The 22137-nt window shown below is 52.7% G+C and overlaps 9 protein-coding genes across 9 annotated transcripts; 5 read left to right on the top strand and 4 right to left on the bottom strand.

Moving 5' to 3' along the window:
- Positions 1-1939: 1939 nt before the first annotated feature.
- LRP88_00551 (uncharacterized protein) lies at positions 1940-3706 on the top strand (the record flags this gene model as incomplete). The annotated part of the gene is made up of 1 exon (XM_083237259.1): positions 1940-3706. One exon carries the CDS (start codon positions 1940-1942, stop codon positions 3704-3706), a length of 1767 nt encoding a protein of 588 aa, XP_083107150.1.
- A 420-nt stretch (positions 3707-4126) lies between these two features.
- LRP88_00550 (uncharacterized protein) lies at positions 4127-6658 on the bottom strand (the record flags this gene model as incomplete). The annotated part of the gene is made up of 3 exons (XM_083237258.1): positions 4127-5166; positions 5215-6353; positions 6438-6658. The coding sequence occupies 3 exons, from the start codon at positions 6656-6658 to the stop codon at positions 4127-4129; spliced, it is 2400 nt and encodes a 799-aa protein (XP_083107149.1).
- Positions 6659-7334: 676 nt separating this feature from the next.
- On the top strand, positions 7335-7616 carry LRP88_00549 (uncharacterized protein; the record flags this gene model as incomplete). Its single annotated transcript, XM_083237257.1, has 1 exon — positions 7335-7616. The coding sequence occupies one exon, from the start codon at positions 7335-7337 to the stop codon at positions 7614-7616; it is 282 nt and encodes a 93-aa protein (XP_083107148.1).
- Positions 7617-8576: 960 nt separating this feature from the next.
- LRP88_00548 (FAD-binding oxidoreductase) lies at positions 8577-10186 on the bottom strand (the record flags this gene model as incomplete). Its single annotated transcript, XM_083237256.1, has 2 exons — positions 8577-8663; positions 8714-10186. The coding sequence occupies 2 exons, from the start codon at positions 10184-10186 to the stop codon at positions 8577-8579; spliced, it is 1560 nt and encodes a 519-aa protein (XP_083107147.1).
- Positions 10187-10861: 675 nt separating this feature from the next.
- LRP88_00547 (fungal specific transcription factor domain-containing protein) lies at positions 10862-12410 on the bottom strand (the record flags this gene model as incomplete). The annotated part of the gene is made up of 5 exons (XM_083237255.1): positions 10862-11441; positions 11495-11644; positions 11693-11827; positions 11960-12078; positions 12132-12410. The coding sequence occupies 5 exons, from the start codon at positions 12408-12410 to the stop codon at positions 10862-10864; spliced, it is 1263 nt and encodes a 420-aa protein (XP_083107146.1).
- Positions 12411-13983: 1573 nt separating this feature from the next.
- On the top strand, positions 13984-15584 carry LRP88_00546 (major facilitator superfamily domain-containing protein; the record flags this gene model as incomplete). Its single annotated transcript, XM_083237254.1, has 5 exons — positions 13984-14407; positions 14457-14607; positions 14663-15318; positions 15373-15532; positions 15581-15584. 5 exons carry the CDS (start codon positions 13984-13986, stop codon positions 15582-15584), a joined length of 1395 nt encoding a protein of 464 aa, XP_083107145.1.
- Positions 15585-15968: 384 nt separating this feature from the next.
- On the top strand, positions 15969-16556 carry LRP88_00545 (uncharacterized protein; the record flags this gene model as incomplete). Its single annotated transcript, XM_083237253.1, has 1 exon — positions 15969-16556. One exon carries the CDS (start codon positions 15969-15971, stop codon positions 16554-16556), a length of 588 nt encoding a protein of 195 aa, XP_083107144.1.
- A 351-nt stretch (positions 16557-16907) lies between these two features.
- On the bottom strand, positions 16908-18121 carry LRP88_00544 (NAD(P)-dependent alcohol dehydrogenase; the record flags this gene model as incomplete). The annotated part of the gene is made up of 3 exons (XM_083237252.1): positions 16908-17201; positions 17260-17883; positions 18092-18121. The coding sequence occupies 3 exons, from the start codon at positions 18119-18121 to the stop codon at positions 16908-16910; spliced, it is 948 nt and encodes a 315-aa protein (XP_083107143.1).
- A 377-nt stretch (positions 18122-18498) lies between these two features.
- LRP88_00543 (carbon-nitrogen hydrolase family protein) lies at positions 18499-19571 on the top strand (the record flags this gene model as incomplete). Its single annotated transcript, XM_083237251.1, has 2 exons — positions 18499-18543; positions 18624-19571. 2 exons carry the CDS (start codon positions 18499-18501, stop codon positions 19569-19571), a joined length of 993 nt encoding a protein of 330 aa, XP_083107142.1.
- Between the last annotated feature and the right edge of the window lie 2566 nt (positions 19572-22137).

Below are 22137 nucleotides of genomic sequence, written 5' to 3'. Positions count from 1 at the left end.
CGGGCCTTGGTGGTTTCCCTCAAGTCCCCCTGCGGGGGGAAGACTACTGCCGAAGTGATCGAGATCACAGGGCTCTCAAAGAGCACAATCAACGATATCTACGCCCGAGCGATTGCCCGAGGGTTTGACCCAAATCATCGACCTCTTATTATTCGGAATTCCTTCCTTGAAGATGCCCCCCGGCCCGGCCGCCCGACGAAGCAGACAGAAGAAGCAAAGAAAGCAGTTATCGCGAAGGTACGCCGCGATCGATACGGCCGGGAAAAAAACCTGCGCTGATATTGCTGGGGACCTTAGCTTAGAAGGCCACAACCTCTCAGCTATTACAGTCTGGAGGATCCTCAAGGCTGCCGGCTTCCAGAAGACCAAGCCGACGAGGAAGCCTGGGTTGACGAAGAAGATGAGGCAAGAACGTTATAAATGGTGTATTGCCCATCAAGATTGGACCCTTGAAGATTGGAAGAATGTCATCTGGTCAGATGAAACCTCTATTATCTTGCTCCATCGCCGAGGAGGCTATCGTGTGTGGAGACGGGCTGATGAACGCTTCCTTCGTAGCTGTATTCGAGAGAGATGGAAGGGGGCCAGCGAGTTTATGTTCTGGGCCGCCTTTTCCTATGATAAGAAGGGTCCTTGTCATTGCTGGGGCCCAGAGACTGCAAAAGAGAGGAAGGAGTCAGACCTACGGCTTAAGGAGATCAATCAGGAGCTCGAGCCGATTATGAAGGAAGAGTGGGAGCTCACAACGGGTGTGCGAAGGCTAGGGCTACGAGCCCTGCCGGGCAAGAAGCCTCAGTGGAAGTGGAAGAAGGCAAATGGCAAGCTGACGAGGGGATCAGGGAAAGGTATTGACTGGTGGCGCTATCAACAGACGATTCTTCTTCCAAAGATGCTTCCTTTTGCAAAGGAATGTCAGAAAGAGAGGCCCGGCACGATCGTTCAAGAAGATAAGGCGCCGGCACATAACCACCACGCTCAACAACGCGTTTATGACCTTCATAACATACGGCGGCTTCTTTGGTGTGGAAATTCGCCTGATTTGAACGCGATTGAGCCAGCCTGGCCTTATTTAAAGAGAATAACTACGAAGAAAGGCGCCCCTAAGAGCCGGCGGGAAGCTATTCGGGCTTGGCAGGCAGCTTGGAAGGAACTTCCGCAAGAGAAGATCCAAGCCTGGATAGAGAGAATCCCTACGCATGTGAAGAAAATCATTGAGCTTGAAGGAGGGAATGAATATAAGGAAGGCCGGGAATAGTCTCATAGTAATTTGTATGTATGTGTACTTCTCCTTGCTTTTTTTCCTTTTTTGGGATAGTGGCGTATTTAGCGCGGCCGAGAACTTTTGAAAGCTTCCTCCGTATAGAATTCCGTGACAGTTCAAGCCGTCAACCTCGCTTAATAGAAAATGGCATGTCATGGCTTCTCTTGGCCAGAGAAAAATCTGCAAGTCATTCCCAATATTTATGAACGTTACGCGAAGGTGTTGGCTGATGACTAGGGAGCGATCAGGTGGCACAATTGCCGCAAATTCTCTCAGGCAGGGAGGGTGAGGCGGCTTGATATTTATCAGTGGCTCTCCGGACTCTTTGTCTCCTTACTCGGATACTTTTCGGACACAAATGGACGTCTTGGCTTACTTAACCCTGATGGCTTCTAGGCCACATGATGCTTCCTGAATCGGTGGGTGAGCAAGTTCTTAGTGGTCCAGGTATATTAGCGACTCGGACTGACCCCTTGGCAAAGCAGGCGACCCTCTCCCAACCCGCCGGTATGGGCCCATGATGGAGAGATCTGGATCATTAATTTATGGTAGAAAAAGCGCAGCCAGTATGTATATAATGAGACAAGCATTATCCAACTTGGCTTGTCAGACAAAGTCCATCCCTCGACTCACCAAGTATCCTTCACCTTACCGGCTACCACAAGTTAAGGAGAAGCCATGGCGAAATCCAATGACATCCCGGCTATCTCCGCAGCTCTGGGTGTCTCCCAAGACCAGCAAAGTGACATCCAGACCCTCCCCGGCGTCTACAGGGTTGAACAAGCCGCCCAACATCTCACTCCCGCCTATCGTGTCATCATCTTCACATCCATCTTCCTGCTCGGCTTCTCCTATGGCTTCGCTGCCCTGGTCAACGCAGTATACCAGAGCTATGCAACCGCAGGGTTCGGGCAGCACTCGCTCCTTGCCACCGCCTCTACTTTGCGCCTCGTGTTCGCTGTAGCTGCTCAGCCTACAGCAGCAAGGTTAGCAGACGTGTTTGGCAGGTTCGAGATCATGTTTGTCTCTGCTGTCCTCTACATCCTCGGCTTGATCGTCCAGGCAACCTCGAAGAACGTGGCAGGCTTTGTCGCGGGCGGCGTTCTGAACCAGATGGGTCTTTCGACGACTCAGGTCCTTGTCCAGATTACTGTGGCAGACTTCACGTCCACCCGCAGCCGACTGTTTTTCTACTGCGTCCCCAACCTTCACTTCATTGCCACTACCTGGCTGGCGGGTAACATGACCTCCTCCTTTCTCAAACACTCTAGCTGGAGATGGGGCATTGGCATGTGGTGCTTCGTGTACGGTGCCTGCAGCCTGTTGTTCATCCTCTCCCTGTGGCTTGCCCAGCATCATGCCTGCACTTCATCAGGAGCTGCAGCACTCGTCAGCAGTAGTGACGCTCTTACGCGCGAGTCCCTGTGGAACTTTGACGTCCTTGGCCTGTTCTTGCTCGTCACTTCACTGGCACTTGTCTTGACACCCATATCACTGGCGGGGGGAGTTCACGGAAAGTGGGAGACGGCCGAAATCATAGCACCTTTGATCGTTGGGTTCGTTTGTTTCCTTGCGTTTGTCGCCTGGCAACGCAGAGCAACGCACCCCATGGTCCCGGCCCAGTCTTTGAAGCATCGTTCAGTGTGGGGCGCCATAGGAATTGCTCTGTTCTTCAACTTTGCCGCCTCGCTGCAGCGAGGTTTCCTCTATACTGTTCTAGTTGTTGCCTTTGACTTCTCAGTTGCAGCTGCAACTCGCATCAACTCAGTCTACTCCTTCATGGCCTTCACTATTGGCCCCTTGACAGGACTCGTCGTGTATCGCGTCCGCCGTCTTAAGCCTTTCATCCTAGCTGGAACGACGCTCTTCACTGTCGCATTCGGCCTTCTCATTCGTTATCGCGGCGGTGAGGGAACCCCGGAGAAGGCTGGCATCATTGCCGGCCAGGTTCTGCTTGGCTTTGGAGGCGGCTTGTTTTCGTACGCGGCGTCTGTGGCCATGCAATCTGAACTTACACATGACCAAGTCGCTGTCATGATCGCTCTATACATGGCCGCACACAATGTTGGCAACAGCTTCGGCAGCAGTGTCTCTGGTGTCATCTGGAACCAGGTCCTCCCCAAGACTTTGGCTAACAACCTTGCCTTCCAACCCAACGCGACACTCGCCATGACCGTGTTTGCCAACCCATTCGCGGCTGCGGCCATGTATCCTGCTGGCACCGAGGTCCGTACCGCCATAATGGAAAGCTACAAGCATGTACAGAAGCTTCTTTGCATTACTGGCATATGCCTCTGCTTGCCGCTTCTTGCTTTCTCGGCTGTTATTAAGAACTCTCGCCTCACTGACGATCAAACCCTGGCTATGGATCCGCGTAGGCCACAAGCACAGCAGCAGGAGGGCTTGGATACCCTGACTAATAAGGAAAGGCGAGGAGGAGAGTAGCTTAGATGCCAGATTAAGCCTATAGTCCTGCCAATGCATGCTTGGCTGGCGCTCTCATTGTGTTCGTATAAGCGTGTTGTCGCCGGTTGACAATGATGTGGTTCGAGGTAAATAGCCGACATATATTTATTCACTGAATCATGAGGCGTGAGAGTTAAGCGTCGTGTTATTTGTCATAGTTCAAGTCTGGCTCTTGATCGGATGAATGGGGGAATAGATAAATAGTGAGAGTCAAGGCCACTTGCCACACAGAATTACGCCAGATTTAGAATAAACCCTCTTAGGAGCGACTGGATTATATTAGACTACCAAGGAATGTCAAGAATTGCAAGATTTGTCCTCCGAATGCCACAACCATTGCTGGCGCTCTTCAATAACGGCGGCTGCTGGTTCTGTCCTTCAAGCCATCACTTCTCTGCTTTAGAGCAAGGTTACGGCAACCAAGATAGCAACCCACGCCGAAAGGGCGGGAGGCATGAATCGGTTGGTCCCACCCGTGACCACAACAGGCGACTCCTCAGTCGCGGTTGGCTCAGGAACGGTGATCAGCGTAGTTAGGCTTGCGACAGCACCCTGAGACTCGCTGCCAGGAGGGTACGAGGGCTCCTCGACTCCCTCGGGGCAGTGCCAGTGATCGCCGTGCGCGACACACTCGGTGGCTTCAGCCTCATCACCAGAGCTGGACTGCTCTTGCCCTGGAGGGTAAGCGGGCTCTTCGACTCCCTCAGGACAATGCCAGTGGTCGCCGTGGGCAACGCACTCAGTAGAAGAGCCATCGCCGGAGCCATCATCAGAGCCAGCCTCCTTACCAGGCTCTTCTCCTGGAGCGTAGGGTGGTTCTTCAACTCCTTCGGGGCAGTGCCAGTGGTCACCATGAGCCACACACTCAGTACCCTCGGCATCGCCACCAGCGTGGTTATCGCCAGAGCCGGACTGGTTGCCTGGTTCTTCTCCCGGAGCGTAAGGGGGCTCTTCGACTCCCTCGGGACAATGCCAGTGGTCACCGTGAGCAACACACTCACCGGCGGCACCATCACCGCTGCCAGAGTGACCGCTTGAGTTATCACCGTCACCACCAGGCTCTTGTCCTGGGGGGTAAGGAGGCTCCTCAACGCCTTCGGGGCAATGCCAGTGGTCGCCGTAAGCAACACACTCTCCCGAGTTTCGGCCTCCGTCGTGTCCGCCGTCACCACCATCTCCGTTACCAGAGCCTTGACCAGGAGGGAAGGGGGGGTCTTCAACACCTGGTGGGCAGTGCCAGTGGTCGCCATGAGCTGTACACTCGGTGCTGCCTGTAGGGGACGGGTTCGTACCGCTGGTGGGTTTGGCGGGTGGGTGCGTAGGCTCCTTCATACCGGGAGGACAATGCCAGTGGTCACCGTGGGGAGTGCACCCGTTGTTACCACCCGCAGGAGAAGGCTTTGTGCTAGACTCCTGAGGGGGCGGTGTTGTGGGTTCCTCTACACCAGGAGGGCAGTGCCAATGGTCACCATGAGGGGAACACGTACCAGTGGGCTGGTCCTTGCCTGTGGTCTTGGTTGTCTTGGATGTAATGACGGGAGGAGGAGTGGTAGGCTCTTCAACGCCAGAAGGACAATGCCAGTGGTCGCCGTGAGGAGAGCAGGTTCCTGTGGGCTCATCCTTACCCGTAGTAACAGTTGACTTGGAAGTGATGATGGGAGGAGGAGTCGTAGGCTCCTCAACCCCAGGAGGGCAATGCCAGTGATCTCCGTGGGGGGAACAAGTTCCTGTAGGTTCATCCTTGCCTGTGGTCACAGTTGACTTGGACGTGATGATCGGGGGAGGTGTGGTGGGCTCCTCCACACCCGGGGGACAATGCCAGTGGTCACCATGAGGAGAGCAGGTTCCCGTAGGCTCTTTTGGGGTAGTTGTCGTTTCCTGTGAGGGAGGTGTAGTTGGCTCTTCAACTCCTGGAGGGCAGTGCCAGTGGTCGCCATGTGGAGAACAGGTTCCCGTAGGCTCCTTTGGGGTAGTTGTAGTCTCTTGCGGGGGAGGTGTTGTTGGTTGTTCAACTCCAGGAGGACAATGCCAGTGATCACCGTGAGGAGAGCAAGTTCCGGTAGGTTCTTGAGCTGGAGGCGTCGTAGGCTCTTCGACCCCAGGGGGGCAGTGCCAGTGGTCACCGTGTGGGGAGCAGGTTCCTGTGGGCTCCTTCGGCGGAGATGTTGTCGTCTCCTGGGGAAGAGGCGTCGTAGGCTCCTCGACCCCAGGAGGGCAATGCCAATGGTCCCCATGGGGCGAGCAGGTTCCCGTGGGTTCCTGCTGAGGAGGTGCAGTTGGCTCTTCAACTCCTGGGGGACAATGCCAGTGATCTCCGTGTGGGGAACAGGTTGCTGGTGGGCCATCGGTGGTTCGAGTGACGCAGGTCGTCCGTGTAGATATCTTGGTGGTGATATCGTATCCCTCGGACGACAAGGCGTTGGAATCGTAGAACAAGGTGTTGGTTACGGTTATGACACCGGTGCTTCGAGTGTACGTTCCCTCTGAGGAATACCAGAGAACAGAGTAACCTGAGAAGACGGCACCCGAGGTTGAGTACTTTGGGTTCATGTACCGAAGGAAGGTTCTGGAGTCCTCCAGGTTCGTCTTGAGAGTTACCAATTGAGGAACTGCAGTGGTGGTAGGGCTGATCTGGGTCAGTATCTGATACTGGCATCATAGCAGGGCCATTGGAAGCACAATAAGTACTCCAAGCCAACGCAGTACTTACAAGCAAGTTGTTGTTGGGGCAGCGGTGATAGTCGGCTGTGGTTGCGCAGTAGTCGTAGGATCAGGTTGACCAGGAGGCGTGGTGGGCGGCTGTACACCAGAAGGACAATGCCAATGATCATCATGAGGGGTGCATGCCTCTTCGGCCTGGGGGCGTGGTCGTGCGGAAGCATTCCATGCCTGAGAAAGGCAAGTAGCCAGGAAGAACTTGACTAGATACATCTTGACATGCATGCTTTTGCACGCGAGTTGTTGCAACAGAGGGAACCTTGCTGGCCCAGTGAAAGCGCCGTGCGTGCGTTTTCCTGGTGCAGGTTGGAGAGAAAGACCTCGTTAAGTTGACAAGTAGAGGCTGCTGAGGAAGGGGAGAAAATCGTAGAATGAGCGGGAAGTAGAGCAACTTATATTTCCAAGCTCTTCGTGTTCACAACGGACTGATGGTGCTCATGTTTGGAGAAACAAAAACTCCATCACCAACATCACACAGTCATCGCGATATTGTTCCTGGTCAGAAGACCGAGCTGAATCCCTTGATGGTTTCTTGGCGCGGGATGTCGCCCACGCAGTACCTTGCTGGTCAAGCCACGACCTTGATTATCGCGACGAGAGAGGGGATTCAGGGTCTCGATTGGTCGCGTTGTTAACTCACAAAGGTCAGAACCAGAGATACTGCATCTTCCCCTCTCTTGCCAAACGGACTTGAATGAGCTTGATGCTGCTCGTGGTTCTGCTCCTCGCATCAAGTTGCATTTGGACAGACCGACGGCCCGGTCATGGTTCAACGCTCAAGTACAAATAGAAGGGATAAATCCTGCAAAACGACGAAGAAACAACCAAGCCTCATCGAAAACCCAAGCGGAATCACCTTTCTCCCCTCTCTTCTTAACAAAATCTCAAGATGAAGACCACCTTCCTTGCGCTCGTCAGCCTCTCCCTCTCGGCCGTCATGGCGCTCCCAGCCAACACCCTGGTTCGCCGCGACGATTGCCCCATTGAGTACCCGGAACTGTCTTGCAGCCAACACACTTACAACGGCGACGCAGAGTACTTCTGCTGCCCTTCCGTCTTCGGGGGTGATGTCTACGCGCTCTGCGGAGAGGAGTGCCACCTCATCGGTAGCACCCATGGATTTACTTGCCCCGATGCCGCCGATCAGGGCTGGCACTGTCACGCACACTAGGTGGAGTAAGACACAAACAAGGATTGCCAGTTGCCCGGACTGTCGGCTAACTTAACGACAAGGTCGACACCCAAGCGAAGAGAGAGCCCCACGAACACCCACTTCTCGTTGATTGCCTTGTGACGACAAGGCCGACAAGGGATAAAAGGAAGAGGGGATTGAAAATTGCAATGTTTATTTCTGTTCATCTCATGATTGATGTCGCTCGTTTTACGTTTTATGAAGTACATACTTAGCCAGAGATCCAATGAATAAACTCAGTCCGGACTGACTCAACTGTCCCATAATCATAACCGGGTACCTGGATGTTGCAACTCCATTACAAAGACCAAGCCTCCGATTCATCCACCCGTCAAGGAACGGTCTAACTACCAAGACAGGCAGGTGCCTGGCCAAGCATGTTGGTGGGCTCATGGACATGAACTATCAGAAGGCTGGGAACGCCACAACTACCCGTCCACCTTGATGGTCACAGCTTGCATCCGTCCCCTGCAGAGCTAAGCATCATGGTAAGCTTAAAAATAAAGGCAGACTGGTCAGGAACAAAGGTGGGCCTCATTCACGGCTCTAAATACGAGTATTGCTGGAAAAAAGAGGGATTTTTGCGCCTGATGCGTCAATGAGTCCAAATGCAGCGCTTCGTACCCGGCTATTTCGGAGGACCATGATAGACGACTAGGTAGTCCAAAATTTATCTACCTCTATGGTCACAACCTCGCTCTCTGTGCCTAAAGCAATTCTGGGTCATGAGTTGCTCAGGACAGTATTCACGTGACACACGATAACCCTCGATGAGACGTGACGTTGATACCAGCTAGAGAATATAGGCCGGATGATACCTTGTTGTCTTTCCTAGGGCTGACAATCCCAGCCGTTCTGCTGCCACATTGCCTAGCATGCTTCGAGTTGCTTGATAACAACGACAAACTCAGTATCCCACTTATCCATTGTTCAAGATCTTCATTTACTTTGTTGTTCCTCCACTGGCTTCATACGGATGACCTTGTCGCAGTTCAAGATACACATTGGGTCGAAGGCGCTCTTCATCTACTGGGGCATTAGCAAACAGTCATCTCTGGGAACGGGATGATACTCACAGCCCTCATAGTGTCCACGGTCTCTTTCCGAAGCTCCTTTTCCAAATAGTCCCTCTTCACAAGACCAATTCCATGCTCGCCAGTTGCGGTTCCCTTCATCTCGATCGCCATATCTACCATCCGGTGTACAACCGCTTCAGCAATAGGTCTCTTCTCCTCCGGGAACAAGAGCAAGGTATGGAAGTTCCCATCTCCCACATGTCCGACGATCGAACCCATAAGGCCAGACTTTTCAATGTCAGCCTTGGCGAGCTCGATAATGTCCGGGAGTCTGCTCAGCGGAACAGCAACATCTGTTGTCCAGACTTTGTCTGTTGGCGATTGACGCTGGGCAAGCATGCTCCACAAAGCAGCTTTTCTCGCGGACCACAGCTCATTGCGCTCGGATTCGTCAGAGGCAAAGGTGTATGTCGAACTGCCGTTTCTCTTGGTGATCTCTCCAACCTTTTTGGCGATATGCTTGACAATGAAGTCGTCACTGCCGGCGAACTTGAAGAATAGCGTAGGCTCTTCTTTCCACTTCAGCCGCGTCAGGGCAGCTAGGTTGATGTTCCTCATCTGGACTTCGTCGAGAATCTCAACCGCTGCGACTTGGATACCGCTCGAGGCCACTTCACGTACCGCAGAGGCCGCAGCACGCAGTGTGGGAAATGTGCAGACAGCCACGACTTCGTGTGGAGGCTTCACCGCTAGCTTCAGAGTTGCTTCGGTAACCAACCCCAGGGTTCCCTCGCTTCCAACAAATACCCTTGTCAAGTCGTAACCTGCGCTGGACTTTCTTGCTCGCTGTCGCGTCTGGATGATGGTCCCATCAGCAAGTACCACCGTGAGCGACAGAACCCAATCTTTCATGGTTCCATACGCAGCTGCGTTAGTTCCTGAGCAGCCAGTCCCGACCATTCCTCCTATCATGGCGCCTGGGCCAGGGTCTGGCGGAAAGAAGAGACCATGCGACGCCAACTCGTCGTTCAGATCCACCCACCCGATTCCAGGCTGCACTGTGCAGTCGAGATCAACAGGATTTATCTCTTTGATCTGGTTCATGCGAGTGAAGTCGATGCAGATGCCTTGGAACTGGGGAATGTATTGGCCCTCAATTGAGGTGCCACCAGAGTATGGCGTCACTGGTAAACGGCGGCGAAAGCATACTTTGACGATCTGTGAAACTTGTTCTGTTGTTTCTGGATAGAGGATGACATTAGAAAGGATGGCACTCTCTTCAGACCAGGCATATGACTGATAATCTGATCCAGAATGAGTGACGAGATCGGTTCTTTCTGTCGAGATGTGATCTTTCCCAATGATCTGCTCAAACTCTGCACAGGCCGCTTTGATGTTCGCTGCCGAGGTGTCATGGTTTATCTTGGGGGTTTCGGAAAGTGGTAATGTTGATGTCTGTCGAGCTGTTCGGCCCAATACTGTGAAACTCGTAACACCAGCTACTGCCAGCCCCAAAGAAAACAGCCCTGTCATATTATGAGCCTAACTAGTTACAAGAAGACATGGGAGAGGTTTCATGCTTACCGAGATATTTTCCGAAATCCTTGTTAGGTCTCGGCGATGGTCTACTTGAAGTCGAGAGAGGTCGGACTTGTCGGGAAGCGTGTCGGAGAAGTAAGCCGCCAAGTCTAGACGACGCGCGATGTCCATGTGAAGTGAGCATCGTGTGCAAGAGTTCAAAGCCCGCTTTAAAGAGAAGATCTTCCGCAGGGAGAAACGGCCCAATGGCAACTTCTGGTACCAGCTCGTCTTTATTTAAATCTACAACGAAGCTCTGAGATGAGATCCAGACCCGCTCTACTGTGGAGATCGGTGATGGCCTTCGGCTATGGTGCAAGATTTTCGGCTATGGAGGAGCCACCCTCCGTGAATCCATCGACAACGCAATGACGCGAGTGGGCTTGGCGAACTCCGATGCAGGCATTCATCTATGGGTAGTTTGTGGGGTAATGAGGCCTTATGAGGCCCGGGCCTCGGTTCGGCGGTTATCCAGGGAGGAGGCTCATGTCTTGGCGAACCACCGTACGGATTTCAAGGTTGATAAGTCGCAATACAAGAATTAAAACTGTGCTTATTCGGTGACTAGGGCCTCTCAAAGCTCCACCCCGTGAAAACATGGGTCATCGACCAAAGAGCCCATCTACTTATTTACACACAATCCGAACTCGCTATGCCCAAGTCGGCCAAAAAGTGCATGGCCTGATACTGAAGGGAATCAGGCTGGGGGAAGTCCATCACGTCGCTGTTATGAGTCCCGGAAAAGATGCCCGTCACCAGGGATGCCGGCCAGAATCTACCAACGCGTGCCAGTTCTGGATGATGACGCTCATTTTCACGGGCATCATGCCCAAATAGAAAGCTCGGGTCTTCAACATTTAAGCTTGGGGTCGAATAGTCAGGCTGCTCCGCTGGTACTGGAGTAGCTGCTACAGTGTTCTCCGCGGGGGCTTGGGCGACGCTCTCTAGCGTTATGGGTTGCCCATTCTGAGCTCGGCGTGGTTCGATCAATTCTTGGGCCTGAGCAGTCTTGTCACCAGTATGTGGCTCGGAACGATTCAAGATGTCCATAAAGAAGTTTCGAATCCATCGAGCCAGATTATAGACTGACTCAAACTGCTTGAGGGCCAGTAGACCTGGGCGAATCTTGCAAAGGAGCTGGTCACTTCTGGGCGGAGACATGCTACCATCGGCAGCGACTGCTATCATGGCAGAGAACAGAGCAGAAACACTTGCCATTTGAGTTAGCGCAACTAGGCAATGATAAACTAATGAAACACTCACTAAATCATGGGGAAATGCTCTGGCGTCCAGTACAGGAGCGAGTCTTCCACCAGGCCAAAGACCTGAAGAGCAGCATCGAGAATCGGTTTAGTGTCACCGCCCCGGTTGGACTGTCTTTGTAGGCGCTGAAGAAGGTTAATGAAGTAGTAACTGGTTAACGTGAGCAGAATGATCTGGGCGACTCAAAAAGAAACTCACTAGTAGCAGACTTTCAGGGTCAACGTCAAATGGTGGTCTCTTTTGGAAACGTTGATTCCTTCAGAGGTCGTGTACCATGATTGGAGGGCCATCTGGATATCTTCCATGGCAGTCTGACGCACAGAAGTCTCCCTGCTTAAAGGGAGTCGTGACGGTGAACAGTGAAGAAAATACAGTCGTGCCGCTGCTCCATTAGCACCATGTCCCCATCAGCTGGCTTAGGGTCTCGTACCGGTCTTGTTCAACTCCATCTGTGAGATTATATACCGTGCTGTCTCTGGGGTCTCGTCTGACAAATCTTCCATCACCAGCTCTTCAACGTCGTGATCGAGGTCGTTGATGACCATGGGGGTGCCAGTAGAGAGGGAGGTCTGTCGATCGCGGATCTTACAGTATCTGTTAGCCAGTATTTGGCGTAAGGAAACCTTTTTTCACTCACATAGAGACACCACCATATACGCTTCCATCGCAACCTTTCCTGGGGCGGCATCTGGCTATCCTTGGTGCTTCTGTGATAGCCCATGCATTGTGCCGACCTGATGGCAGCTGCAAGCCACCAATGCGCATCACGGTAGGAGGTAGGATTACCGAACCAGTAGTGAAGCAGATATGAGGACAGCACCATACTTGTCCGGTCAGATTGTGTGTCCTCGTCGAATGAAGTACTGGCCTTGTTGAAGAGATCGGAGTTAGCGTCCAATCGAGTGCTGTGGCCCATTACATGCAGTATCTCCACGTCGCAATGCAGAGAAGCGACGAAAAGCACACAGCGCAAGAGGGTTCCAGATACGGTCCCATCATGAAGCGACGCAGCAAAGGACTCCTTTCCGACGATCGGGCAAAAGGTGTGAAATTGGTCAAAGTATGCATGGATGAGCCGGTCCATCAAGTCGGGGCGTGGTAGGTCTGATAGCTCGGTTCGGCCTCGTGGCTGTGGTGATCTCCTGGGGCAATTTTGCCTAGGCGTATCGCGAGACACGTTCTGAACTGTCTGGTTGCAGTCATCAATTGGGCGGTGGAAACTGGTGCAACCAGGAGCAAACCCCCTCATGAAGTACGAGGCGTACCAGCTCTCGCCCACAAAACTTGGTTGAGCAGTGGATGGTGATGTGGGATTCTGTGTATGGGGCATCCTGGGTCTTTCGTCGGGAGTCGTAACTTCAGATGGCAATTCCGAATCAAAGGGGCCGATTCTATCGATTCCATCGGGGTGACGTGAATCGACAGCCGTGCCATCACAACTCACCGCATCTCGTTCAGGTGGTTGAGGAATTGTTGAAGGGAGTTCTGGTGGCTCAGAATTGGCAACTGCGATACCTTGATGCGATTCAGTATCATCCTGATAGGTATACCGTCCATCCGGACCTCTGGAGTTAACGTCAGAAGACAAGATCATCAGGCGCGACTCGTGGAGGTCATACCTTCGACGCTTCGACTGAATGAGGACACATCTCGACTGATTGTTGCTCTTTCTACACGCCGAGCAAGGAACTCCGTGGGTCCATCCGTCGCATCGGGTTCTGCGCCGATTGCAACGCTCACATGCTGTCCCTCTTCTTCTTCTCGCCGCATTGGGTGTTTGTGTCGAGCTTGGTGGGCGCTGGGTGAGAGTCTCCATATCTGCAGAGTCAACTGACACCAACAAAACAGCAAAAAGAGCCAAAGAGAGTCATGCAAGGGCGATGAGCGTGCGTGCGCAAAGATGAGCGAGATCGGTCCGCGGCCCAAAATCCGGGGCCCCGCAAAACATGGATGAAGGGGCCGGTCAAGCCCCGAAGATCCGGGACGAGAGGACACCGATTGGTTGGATTCCCTCAAGGGCAGTCTATTCCCAGAAGGGAAATTGTACGAGGGGCCAGGATCCTTGAGGGTGTACTTTGGCTGCTAAGAAATTTTGCCCACAAGCGAGTCACTTATCAGGGTTATCTTATCGCGGATGTTCGATTGGCTCGAGTCACTCACTAGTCGATGTTACCCCTCACGAGTGGTTCGGTCAACTGACAGTCGCTAAAGGCATCCATAGCCGAACATTCCATAGCCGATGGCACACAGCAACACCAGGGATGTCAGGGGTGCAGAAATCTCGGACAGGACAAGGAGACCATGGATCACTTCTATGTCATGATTTCTTCTTTGGCGCATACATGTATTTAAATCTTGCTCGCGACTCATCTTCAATCACCTCCACCGTCCATCCTACCCTACATTGAGCACTTCAAGCAGCAGGACAATCTGCTTTGCCGATGATCATGGACGACAAATACTCCATCTCCCATCACGACAATATCGACATGTCCAAGGAAGAAGCCGAACGAGCCGAGACCGGAGGCAATGAACAACAAGACGCCCAATTCGAGAAGAGAGTTCTGCGCAAGGTCGACTGGCGACTTCTGCCCATCCTCGGCTGTCTATACACCATCGCCCTCGTCGATCGATCCAATGTTGCCGTTGCGCGCATCTCCGGTATGGATGAAGACCTCGGTCTTGACCAGGGCAGTCGCGCCTCAATCTCTTTGATGGTCTTCTTCATCGGCTACATCATCTTTGAGATCCCTAGCAACGCCTTCATTCACAAACTTGGAGCTGCCAACTGGCTTGCGTTTCTGGCCGTGGCCTGGGGACTAGCCTCGCTTGGAATCGGATTCCTTCATAATTGGCAGGGCTTTGCGGTGCTGAGATCGTTACTTGGTGTCTTTGAAGCAGGCTTCTTTCCAGGTTAGTTGATTGAGGTGGAATATCGACACGTCTGCTAATGCCCTCGCAGGCTGTGTCTACCTGGTTTCCTCATGGTACAGACGGTACGAGGTGCAGAAACGAATGGCTGGATTCTTCTTGACAGCGTCTGCTCTGTCTGCCTTTGCAAACATCCTCGCCTATGGCCTCATCCAGATCTCGAAGCATCACTCCTACAAAGGGTAAATTGCTCCCCCTCGGGTTATTCAAGACACAAACTGACCCTCAAATGTCCAGGTGGCGATGGATCTTCATCATCGAAGGTGCCATCACGGTCGTAGCCGGCATTGGCTCATGGTTCATTATCGTCGATTTCCCCGATTCGTCCGCCAACACATTCCTCACACCCGAAGAAAGAGCATTTGTCAAGGCCAGACTCGCAGCCGACCGTGGACCTGAGGAGCGCGAAAAGGTCACTCTGAAGGTGGTTGCAAAGACAGCTGCTGACTGGAAACCCTGGGCGTTTTCGCTCATGTACGCGGCCGGTGCTGTCGGAGTCTACGCATTCCTCTTTTTCCTGCCACTCATCCTCCGAGGTGGTCTTGGTTACTCTCTGGAGATGTCCTTCATTCTTAGCACACCACCTTCCCTCTTTTCGGTTGTCGAGGCCATGGCGATTTCATGGCTCGCTGACAAGATGAAGATGCGTGGTCCATTCGTTGTCTTCCAGGGCTTGATTGGTATTATCGGGCTTTGCATGACTGGATTTCTGGACTCACCAACTCCTCGATACATTGGCACCTTCTTGGGTGTTGCTGGAGCCAACGGTCTCGTTGTAACAACACTCGCATGGCAGGCCAACAATATCGTTGGTGACTCCCGACGAGCTGTCTCAACCGCCATCCTCATTAGCATGAGCGGTGTTGGTGGAATCTACTCAAGCATGGTTTTCCGTAAGTTTTCCGGTTGGCCGACGCTATCCAATAATTTTGCTAACTTTGGAGTAGGCCAACAAGATGCCCCTAACTATCTCCCTGGTATTATTGCCGTCATGGCCATCAACATTGCCGCTGTGCTAACTGCCGTCGTCACCATGGTCCTCCTTCGACGGCAGAATCAGCGAGCCGACAAGGGAGAGGGACTATGTGAAGATAGAGAGGGGTTTAGGTATACTCTATAGAGAGCTTGAAGGATTTGTATGTTATCTATTCATAGGTGAAGTAAATTGAAGTTAGGGTATATTTTTTTTAGTAGATAATGTAGACTATGCACCTACTGGCTCATCCTTGCCTACTCGATAGTCTATCATCTCTTCCTGGATTAATGCGACTGCTTTCTCCGGTCCGAAACCTTTCCCCGAAGCTACTCCGACCAGCTCCGTCATGGGCCCGGAGTGGCATCTGCATTGTGCATGTCATGGACAGGGCGCAACGACAAGGGTGTCGGAGAGGCTTCGGACAAGACCATTACCCACCTGCCCAATGGCTTCTCTCTGCAAGTACATAGTTATTTATAACGCCGCAGTCTAGACGTCCGAGAAGACCATCAGCTGCACCTCTTCTATCGCTGCTAACCAACATATTTGCCAATCACCACCACGATCATGTCTGAACAGGTACAGGCCCTTCCCAATGGTGCCGTCCAGATCGCGCCTCGAACCGGCACCGCATTTAAAGTCGCCAAAGGCCAGAGGTTCTCCGTCGCAGACCTCGTAGCCTTTACCGCCAATGATCCCCGCGAAGCTCTCAGCAACAGGCGATCCTTTGACTACGGTTCCAAGATCCTGTTCTCTACGGGTGACAAGCGCTACAGCAATCGAAGCAACGTCATGCTCCGCATCGTTGAGGACACGGTGGGAAGGCATGACTTTCTTTATACCCCATGCTCCAAAGACACTTTCCGCCTGATGTATGACAACGTCGAGGAATTACCAGGGTGTCATGGAAATCTCGCCCATGTCCTCGCAAAGTTCGGCATTCCGGAAGAGGGCATCACGACCCCATTCAATATCTTCATGCACGTGGTCGTGGATGGAGAGACAGGCGCGTTGGAGATCAAGCCTCCAATCAGCAAGGCTGGCGACCACATTGACTTTGTGGCCGAGATGGACTTGATCATCGGCCTTACAGCATGCTCTGCGCCGAAGACCAATGCCGGAAGTTTCAAGCCCATTGAATACAAGCTTTATTAGTGGAGGACTGGATCATGATCGTGCCGCTGGGAGACGAGATCTGTTCGGACTGAGAGCATAGCTTTTTACCCTTTGTAGCCTTGATCAAGGTAAAAGCAGCCCTAGGACAACGCACAAGAAGCTAGCACCCTTTGTACGAAGCAGCAATGGGCTTTTCCGATTTACAAATATACTATTGTGAGTCAAAATTTCAACTTGACGTCAAATCGACTCGACTCTTACGAATAGATATCCAGCAGGGCTGTTACCGAATCACGGGCGGATACAACACGCTTGCCAGTCACTGGAGAAGAGGGGCATGGGCACTTAGCGCTCGATATTTTTATTGATCCTTCATACCTCCATCCTAGGTCAGTGTCTCTCCTCAAACCCTTCGTTGGTCAAGACGTATCTATATCTAGCCAGCCCGTGCTCCATATCCACAATTGCCTCGTTGGCTTCCTGCATTGGCCGCAGCTGAACCCACGGCTCTATCTTCTTGGCCGCCGCGAGTTCAAACATATCACGGATATCTTTGCGGCTTCCGATGTAAGACCCGGTCAAATGGACTTTGCTTCGGATCAAGGTGAAGGCGTTGAGGGTCAGGGGGTCGTCCGGAGCCCCCAGCTGGACAAAAACACCGCCAAGCTTTGAAAGACCGGTGTACTGTGCGAGAGGCATCTGGACTCGTAATGGTCCGGTGAGCAAATAATAATTAGCTCACATTTGGAGGAGAACCCACCTTGGCTGATGAAGTGGTGTTGATGATAATGTCGAGGGAGAGTGCATGCTTCGACGCCCAGTCCTTATCCTCAGACGACGCAATAAAGTCGTCAGCGCCTAACTCCAGCGCATCCTGCTTCTTACTCAAGCTCCTAGAGATTGCCACGACCTTGCTGGCACCCATTGCCTTTGCAAAAAGGATGCCAAAATGGCCAAGCCCTCCGACACCGATGATGCCAACGGACTTCCCCGGCCCGGCGTTGTAGCGCTTAAGTGGAGAGAAGACTGTCAATCCTCCACAAAGCATCGGCGAGGCGTGTTCGGGCGCGATGCCGGGTGGCAGTTTGACGACGAAGAAGGCCGGGCATCGGTGGTACGGCGAGTAACCGCCTTGAGCGAAGTCGTCGTTGCGATGGACCCTGTTGTAGGTACTGACTAGCTTCGGGCAGTAGTTTTCGGTCTGGCTTTCACAGGCTTCGCACGGGTTGTCTCGAGAGAGACAAGAGTCGGATTGGCAGCCTACGCCGACAATGTCGCCAACTGCGACGTTGTCGACCCGTGATCCGACACGCAGCACCTTGCCGACAATTTCATGGCCGACTACGCAGGGAAACTTGGTGCTACCCTGTTGGTCCGCCTGTCAGTAACTGGATTCCGTGAACTGTGGGCAGCAAAGCGGAGGGACTGACCCAGCCATTGCTCAAGATGTGTATATCGGAACCACAGATGGCTGAGTGGGTGACTTGGATGTCGACGTCTGTCTCTTCCCACCGCTTGGGCTTGAACTCCTTCTAGACGAGATTTCCCTTAGCAGATGAAGCATCTTCTCCCACCCAGCCCTCAAACTTGTAGTCGGTCGACATGGCTGGTAGGGAAGCAAGACAGTGATGGAGTTAAATGAGTGAGAGGTGGAGCGGTTGAGTCGGCAAGTGTGGATGGCCGATTTTCGTTAATAAAGCCCTTGAGAGTCTGGACCCAGCTCATCTACATGGGCTGGGCTCCCTGCCTTCCGGAGTCTAATCCCGTAACTCGGATGGCTTTGTCTCGTGCCCGTCTCCAACTCAGGGGGCTACTCCGCTCGGAGAAAACCCCTCCGCCCCGAGCCGTTACTCCGTCCGAGCCCCCTCCGGCATACCACCGTTGGATTGATACCTTAGGTATTCGGCCGTTGAGGGTCCGATCAGTTATTCATCGGCCCCGACACTGCACATCAACGAGGTTGGATTTTCGCTGCGACAAGATGGCGCCTGTACTCAAGATTGCTCTTTGCCAACTTAGTCCGAAGGTAAGACCGCTGCCACCAAGCCCTGCATCTTTAGCTTTTTGCTGTTCCCATGCGACAATGCGCTCTAACACGCGTTCTAGGCTGCTTCGGTGGCGGAGAACTTTGCTATAGCAGAGTCCTTCCTGCGATCAGCGGCTGTGAATGGATGCCACCTCGCTGTCTTGCCAGAGTTCCATCTCACCGCTTGGGAGCCTGAACACCCTGAATTCTTTGCCGCTACTAGAAAATTGAAGGCCTACTTGGCCAGGTACCAAGCTTTTGCTCGGGAACTCGATATAAATATCGTACCTGGTACTATCTGCGAGGCGTATCTCGGCGACAGCGGCAAAGAGGATCTACGCAATGGGGCCTACTTCCTGGCTGCCGGAACGGGCGAGATTTGCGGGTCTTACCAGAAGAAAAACCTTTGGCATCCCGAACGGCCTCATTTCACCCCTGGCCGAGCTCTTCACCTGGCGTTCGACACCCCCTTGAGACATGCTGGCGGGCAACCTCTGCGGGCCGGATTCTTAATCTGTTGGGACCTTAGCTTCCCCGAAAGCTTCCGCGCCCTGATTCACGACGGAGCTGATTTAATCATTATTCCGGCTTTTTGGTCCACAGCTGGCGGCGAGGATGTTCGCGGGCTTAATGCTGGTGCGGAGGAAACCTTTCTGAGCAGCGTGTTGACGGCTAGGGCTTTTGAGAACAACGCCATAGTTGCTTTCTGCAACGCGGGTGGGCTTAGCAGGGTCAGTTTGCCTATCATGCGCGCCCTGGGTAGTGTCCCGCCGGGCGAAGACAAGGTTGAAGTGGTTGATGTTGATCTTAACGTTCTACGGGTCGCCGAGGAGAGGCACAAGATCCGCAAGGATATGCAAGGCCTGGACTATCACTATAAAAAAAGTGTTAAAGTTGACATTGATATTGCAAAGGTCATATTAGATCTAGAGTTCCAAGCCTCCCAAGATATCAGGACCCCTGTGCGACTGTCACTGATAGAGAAGGCCCATCGAGTCCCTCGTCTTCTGTCAAGAGACAATGGCTGAAGAGGGATGGATGATCCGCCATACTGTCCCAGAAGGACAACTCAGATTCTAGGAAGTCCTGACCAAGTTGTTGCTCCCAAGTGCCCGCGTTCTGGAGCCCCTCTGGCAGCTGGGGGACCGTAGACAGCTGTGCGGCCGTTTTGTCACTCAGAGTAAAATCTAGAAACCGATGAATCATTTGGGTGGCTTTGGTTAGCAGGGCGTAGTTGGCGTCCCCCGCTTTCGCCACTGTACCTTTCTCAATCTCCATGGTCAAGACCGTAAGATCCTGGAGAACGCTGCTCCGTGTCGTCCGGAGGCAGGACGGAGTCGAGTGTGGATTGAGCATGGCCAGCAATATGATGCCGGCGGCGGGTAACCCATAGTGAGCAATCTACATATGTCAGCGTTATCCACCAACCTGGAGGATCCCAGCGGCAGTCTCCTGGACACATACCTTCCAAGACAGCTTGGTGCCCGAGTTTGAGAGTTCCTCTCGCAACATGACGAGCTCCACAACTAGCTTAAGCATCTCGATGGCGACTTCGACCAGGGGAGTGTTGGGCTCTGAGAGTCGGTCCCATCTAAGGCGGCGAAGTAAGAAGGATACGTGTAAGTAATTGAGTCGGATGCTGGCGATGAAGTCGCGTTGAAATGGACTATTTGAATGGCTCCTAATACCGTCCTGAACTCGGAAGTGGGCTGGAAGTGAGTTCCATTGTGTATCTGCCATCTTTTGAAGGGCCCTAATAGGTCCAAGATGATTAGAACAAACCGCAACAACCCAAGACGTTTTTAGCTTACTCAACGGTTTGTCGGCAGTCAGATCGGTTACCATCAAATAAGAGCTCTATGGCATCTTCTTTGGTAAAGGCACAGAGGGCTGACCAGCGGGTCTCTGCCCGGTAGTTCATCGCAGAGTCCGGATCCCATTCGTAGAGACCTAGCTCATCCGGCCGCGGTGATTGGCAATCTAATGGAAGCCGACTGTCGGGGAGCTGAAAATGGCAAAATCTTTTGCTTAAGCGAAGCGGGCGACCGAGAAAAAGAGATGAGTTCTTATCTAGGGAGTAGATTCGAGCAAATGCCGCCTTCCGTAGCTCAAGGAGGAACGTGGGTATTTCGTATTTCGTCGACAAGTCTTCATGGTAGCCGAGGGCCATAGTAGAGGATATAACGTTGCCGACACTCCGCCACAGGTGGTAGCCTAGATACCATGAGCATGTTGTCCGAATTAGGCATTGGGATTCATTACTTTGATCCCCATAAATATCCCTTGAGTTGTGTTGAGCCTCCCGGCCGTACCGAGCCCCACATCGCCCCATTTGTCAGGAGGTACATGAGGGGAACGTAGTAATGCGCCATTAATTGATTCCGCCTTTATCACCCTACAAATCATTTCGAATTAATTGATGGCTTCCCAATCAATCCCTATAGAGATATCGGCGGAGGCACTCAACGCGTATGATGATAATAGCTTCATCAGCGAAGATAACAGCCGTCAAGAGCATGAGGGTGATAGCACTCGGAGACCGGCTTTTCCAGCTGCCGAAGACCGAGGCTTCAACTTTCAACCCCTCGGGGTACCGCGACGAGAGCTACTCGTCAACAAGCTGCCCCAAAGCCCGCTGTTACTTTTCCAACACTTCGTGCCTATTTCCCTAGTCAATAACTGGGTCAAATACACCAATAACTGGGTTAATAGCCTACTTCAGAGCGGCGTTATTGATAGCCAAGAACATGAAATAATAGAAAGGTCACGCCTCCGCACCTGGAAGCCAACTACCGCCGCAGAGGTATATGTCTGGCTTGGGATCCTTATTTATATAGGGGTCCACAGCGAAATAATAGTCCAAGACCATTGGAAGACCCCTCAGCTGGAGGATCAGCGGCCTGAACACTCGATCATTAAGTTCATGACTTATGACCGATTTCAACTCCTTCATCGTTACCTCCGGCTTTTTGACCACACCAAATTCACTGACGATGACGACTTTCCTATCGTCTTCCAATGCGTTGAGCTGTGATCTCAACATATTCAACTTGCAACAACAGAGCTTTGTAATCCGGGCTCACATCTTGCTGTAGACGAGGGCATGATCCGATATACTGGAAAGAATAAGCAAGTTACATACGTCCCCAATAAGCCTATCGACACAGGCCTCAAAGTCTGGATAGCTGCCCAGCTAGGCCTCTTCATGAGGTGGATTTGGCACCAGCCTGGCGCAAAATACGGCCAAGTTGGCGTTGAGAGGAAGAAGCCGGCATCACAACGAGGGAGGAGGAAAGGCAAGGGAAGAGGCAGCCAACGGAGGGCTCCTAACGAGGTTGACGAGGTCAAGGAAGTTATCTACGTCATCACAGAAGCTGGGGATAAGATCATGGCGTTGAACTCCACCCAAAGCGTCGTTATTGCCCTTATTAACCTCCTGTTGCCGGAGTTGACATATCACGTCTTCGTGGATAACCTCTTCTCGTCGCCAGACCTCTTCCGCTCCCTTTGTCAGTACGGCCACGGTGCAACTGGCACAGCTCGGCCTAATTTTGGCATCTACAAAGGTCTTGCAGATGCCAAAAAGGCCGATAA

Source organism: Fusarium phalaenopsidis, assembly GCF_050370095.1.
Source record: "Fusarium phalaenopsidis strain FUZ10S chromosome Unknown contig_32276, whole genome shotgun sequence".
Taxonomy (NCBI): Eukaryota; Fungi; Ascomycota; class Sordariomycetes; order Hypocreales; family Nectriaceae; genus Fusarium; species Fusarium phalaenopsidis.
This window is presented reverse-complemented; position numbering and strand designations above follow the sequence as displayed.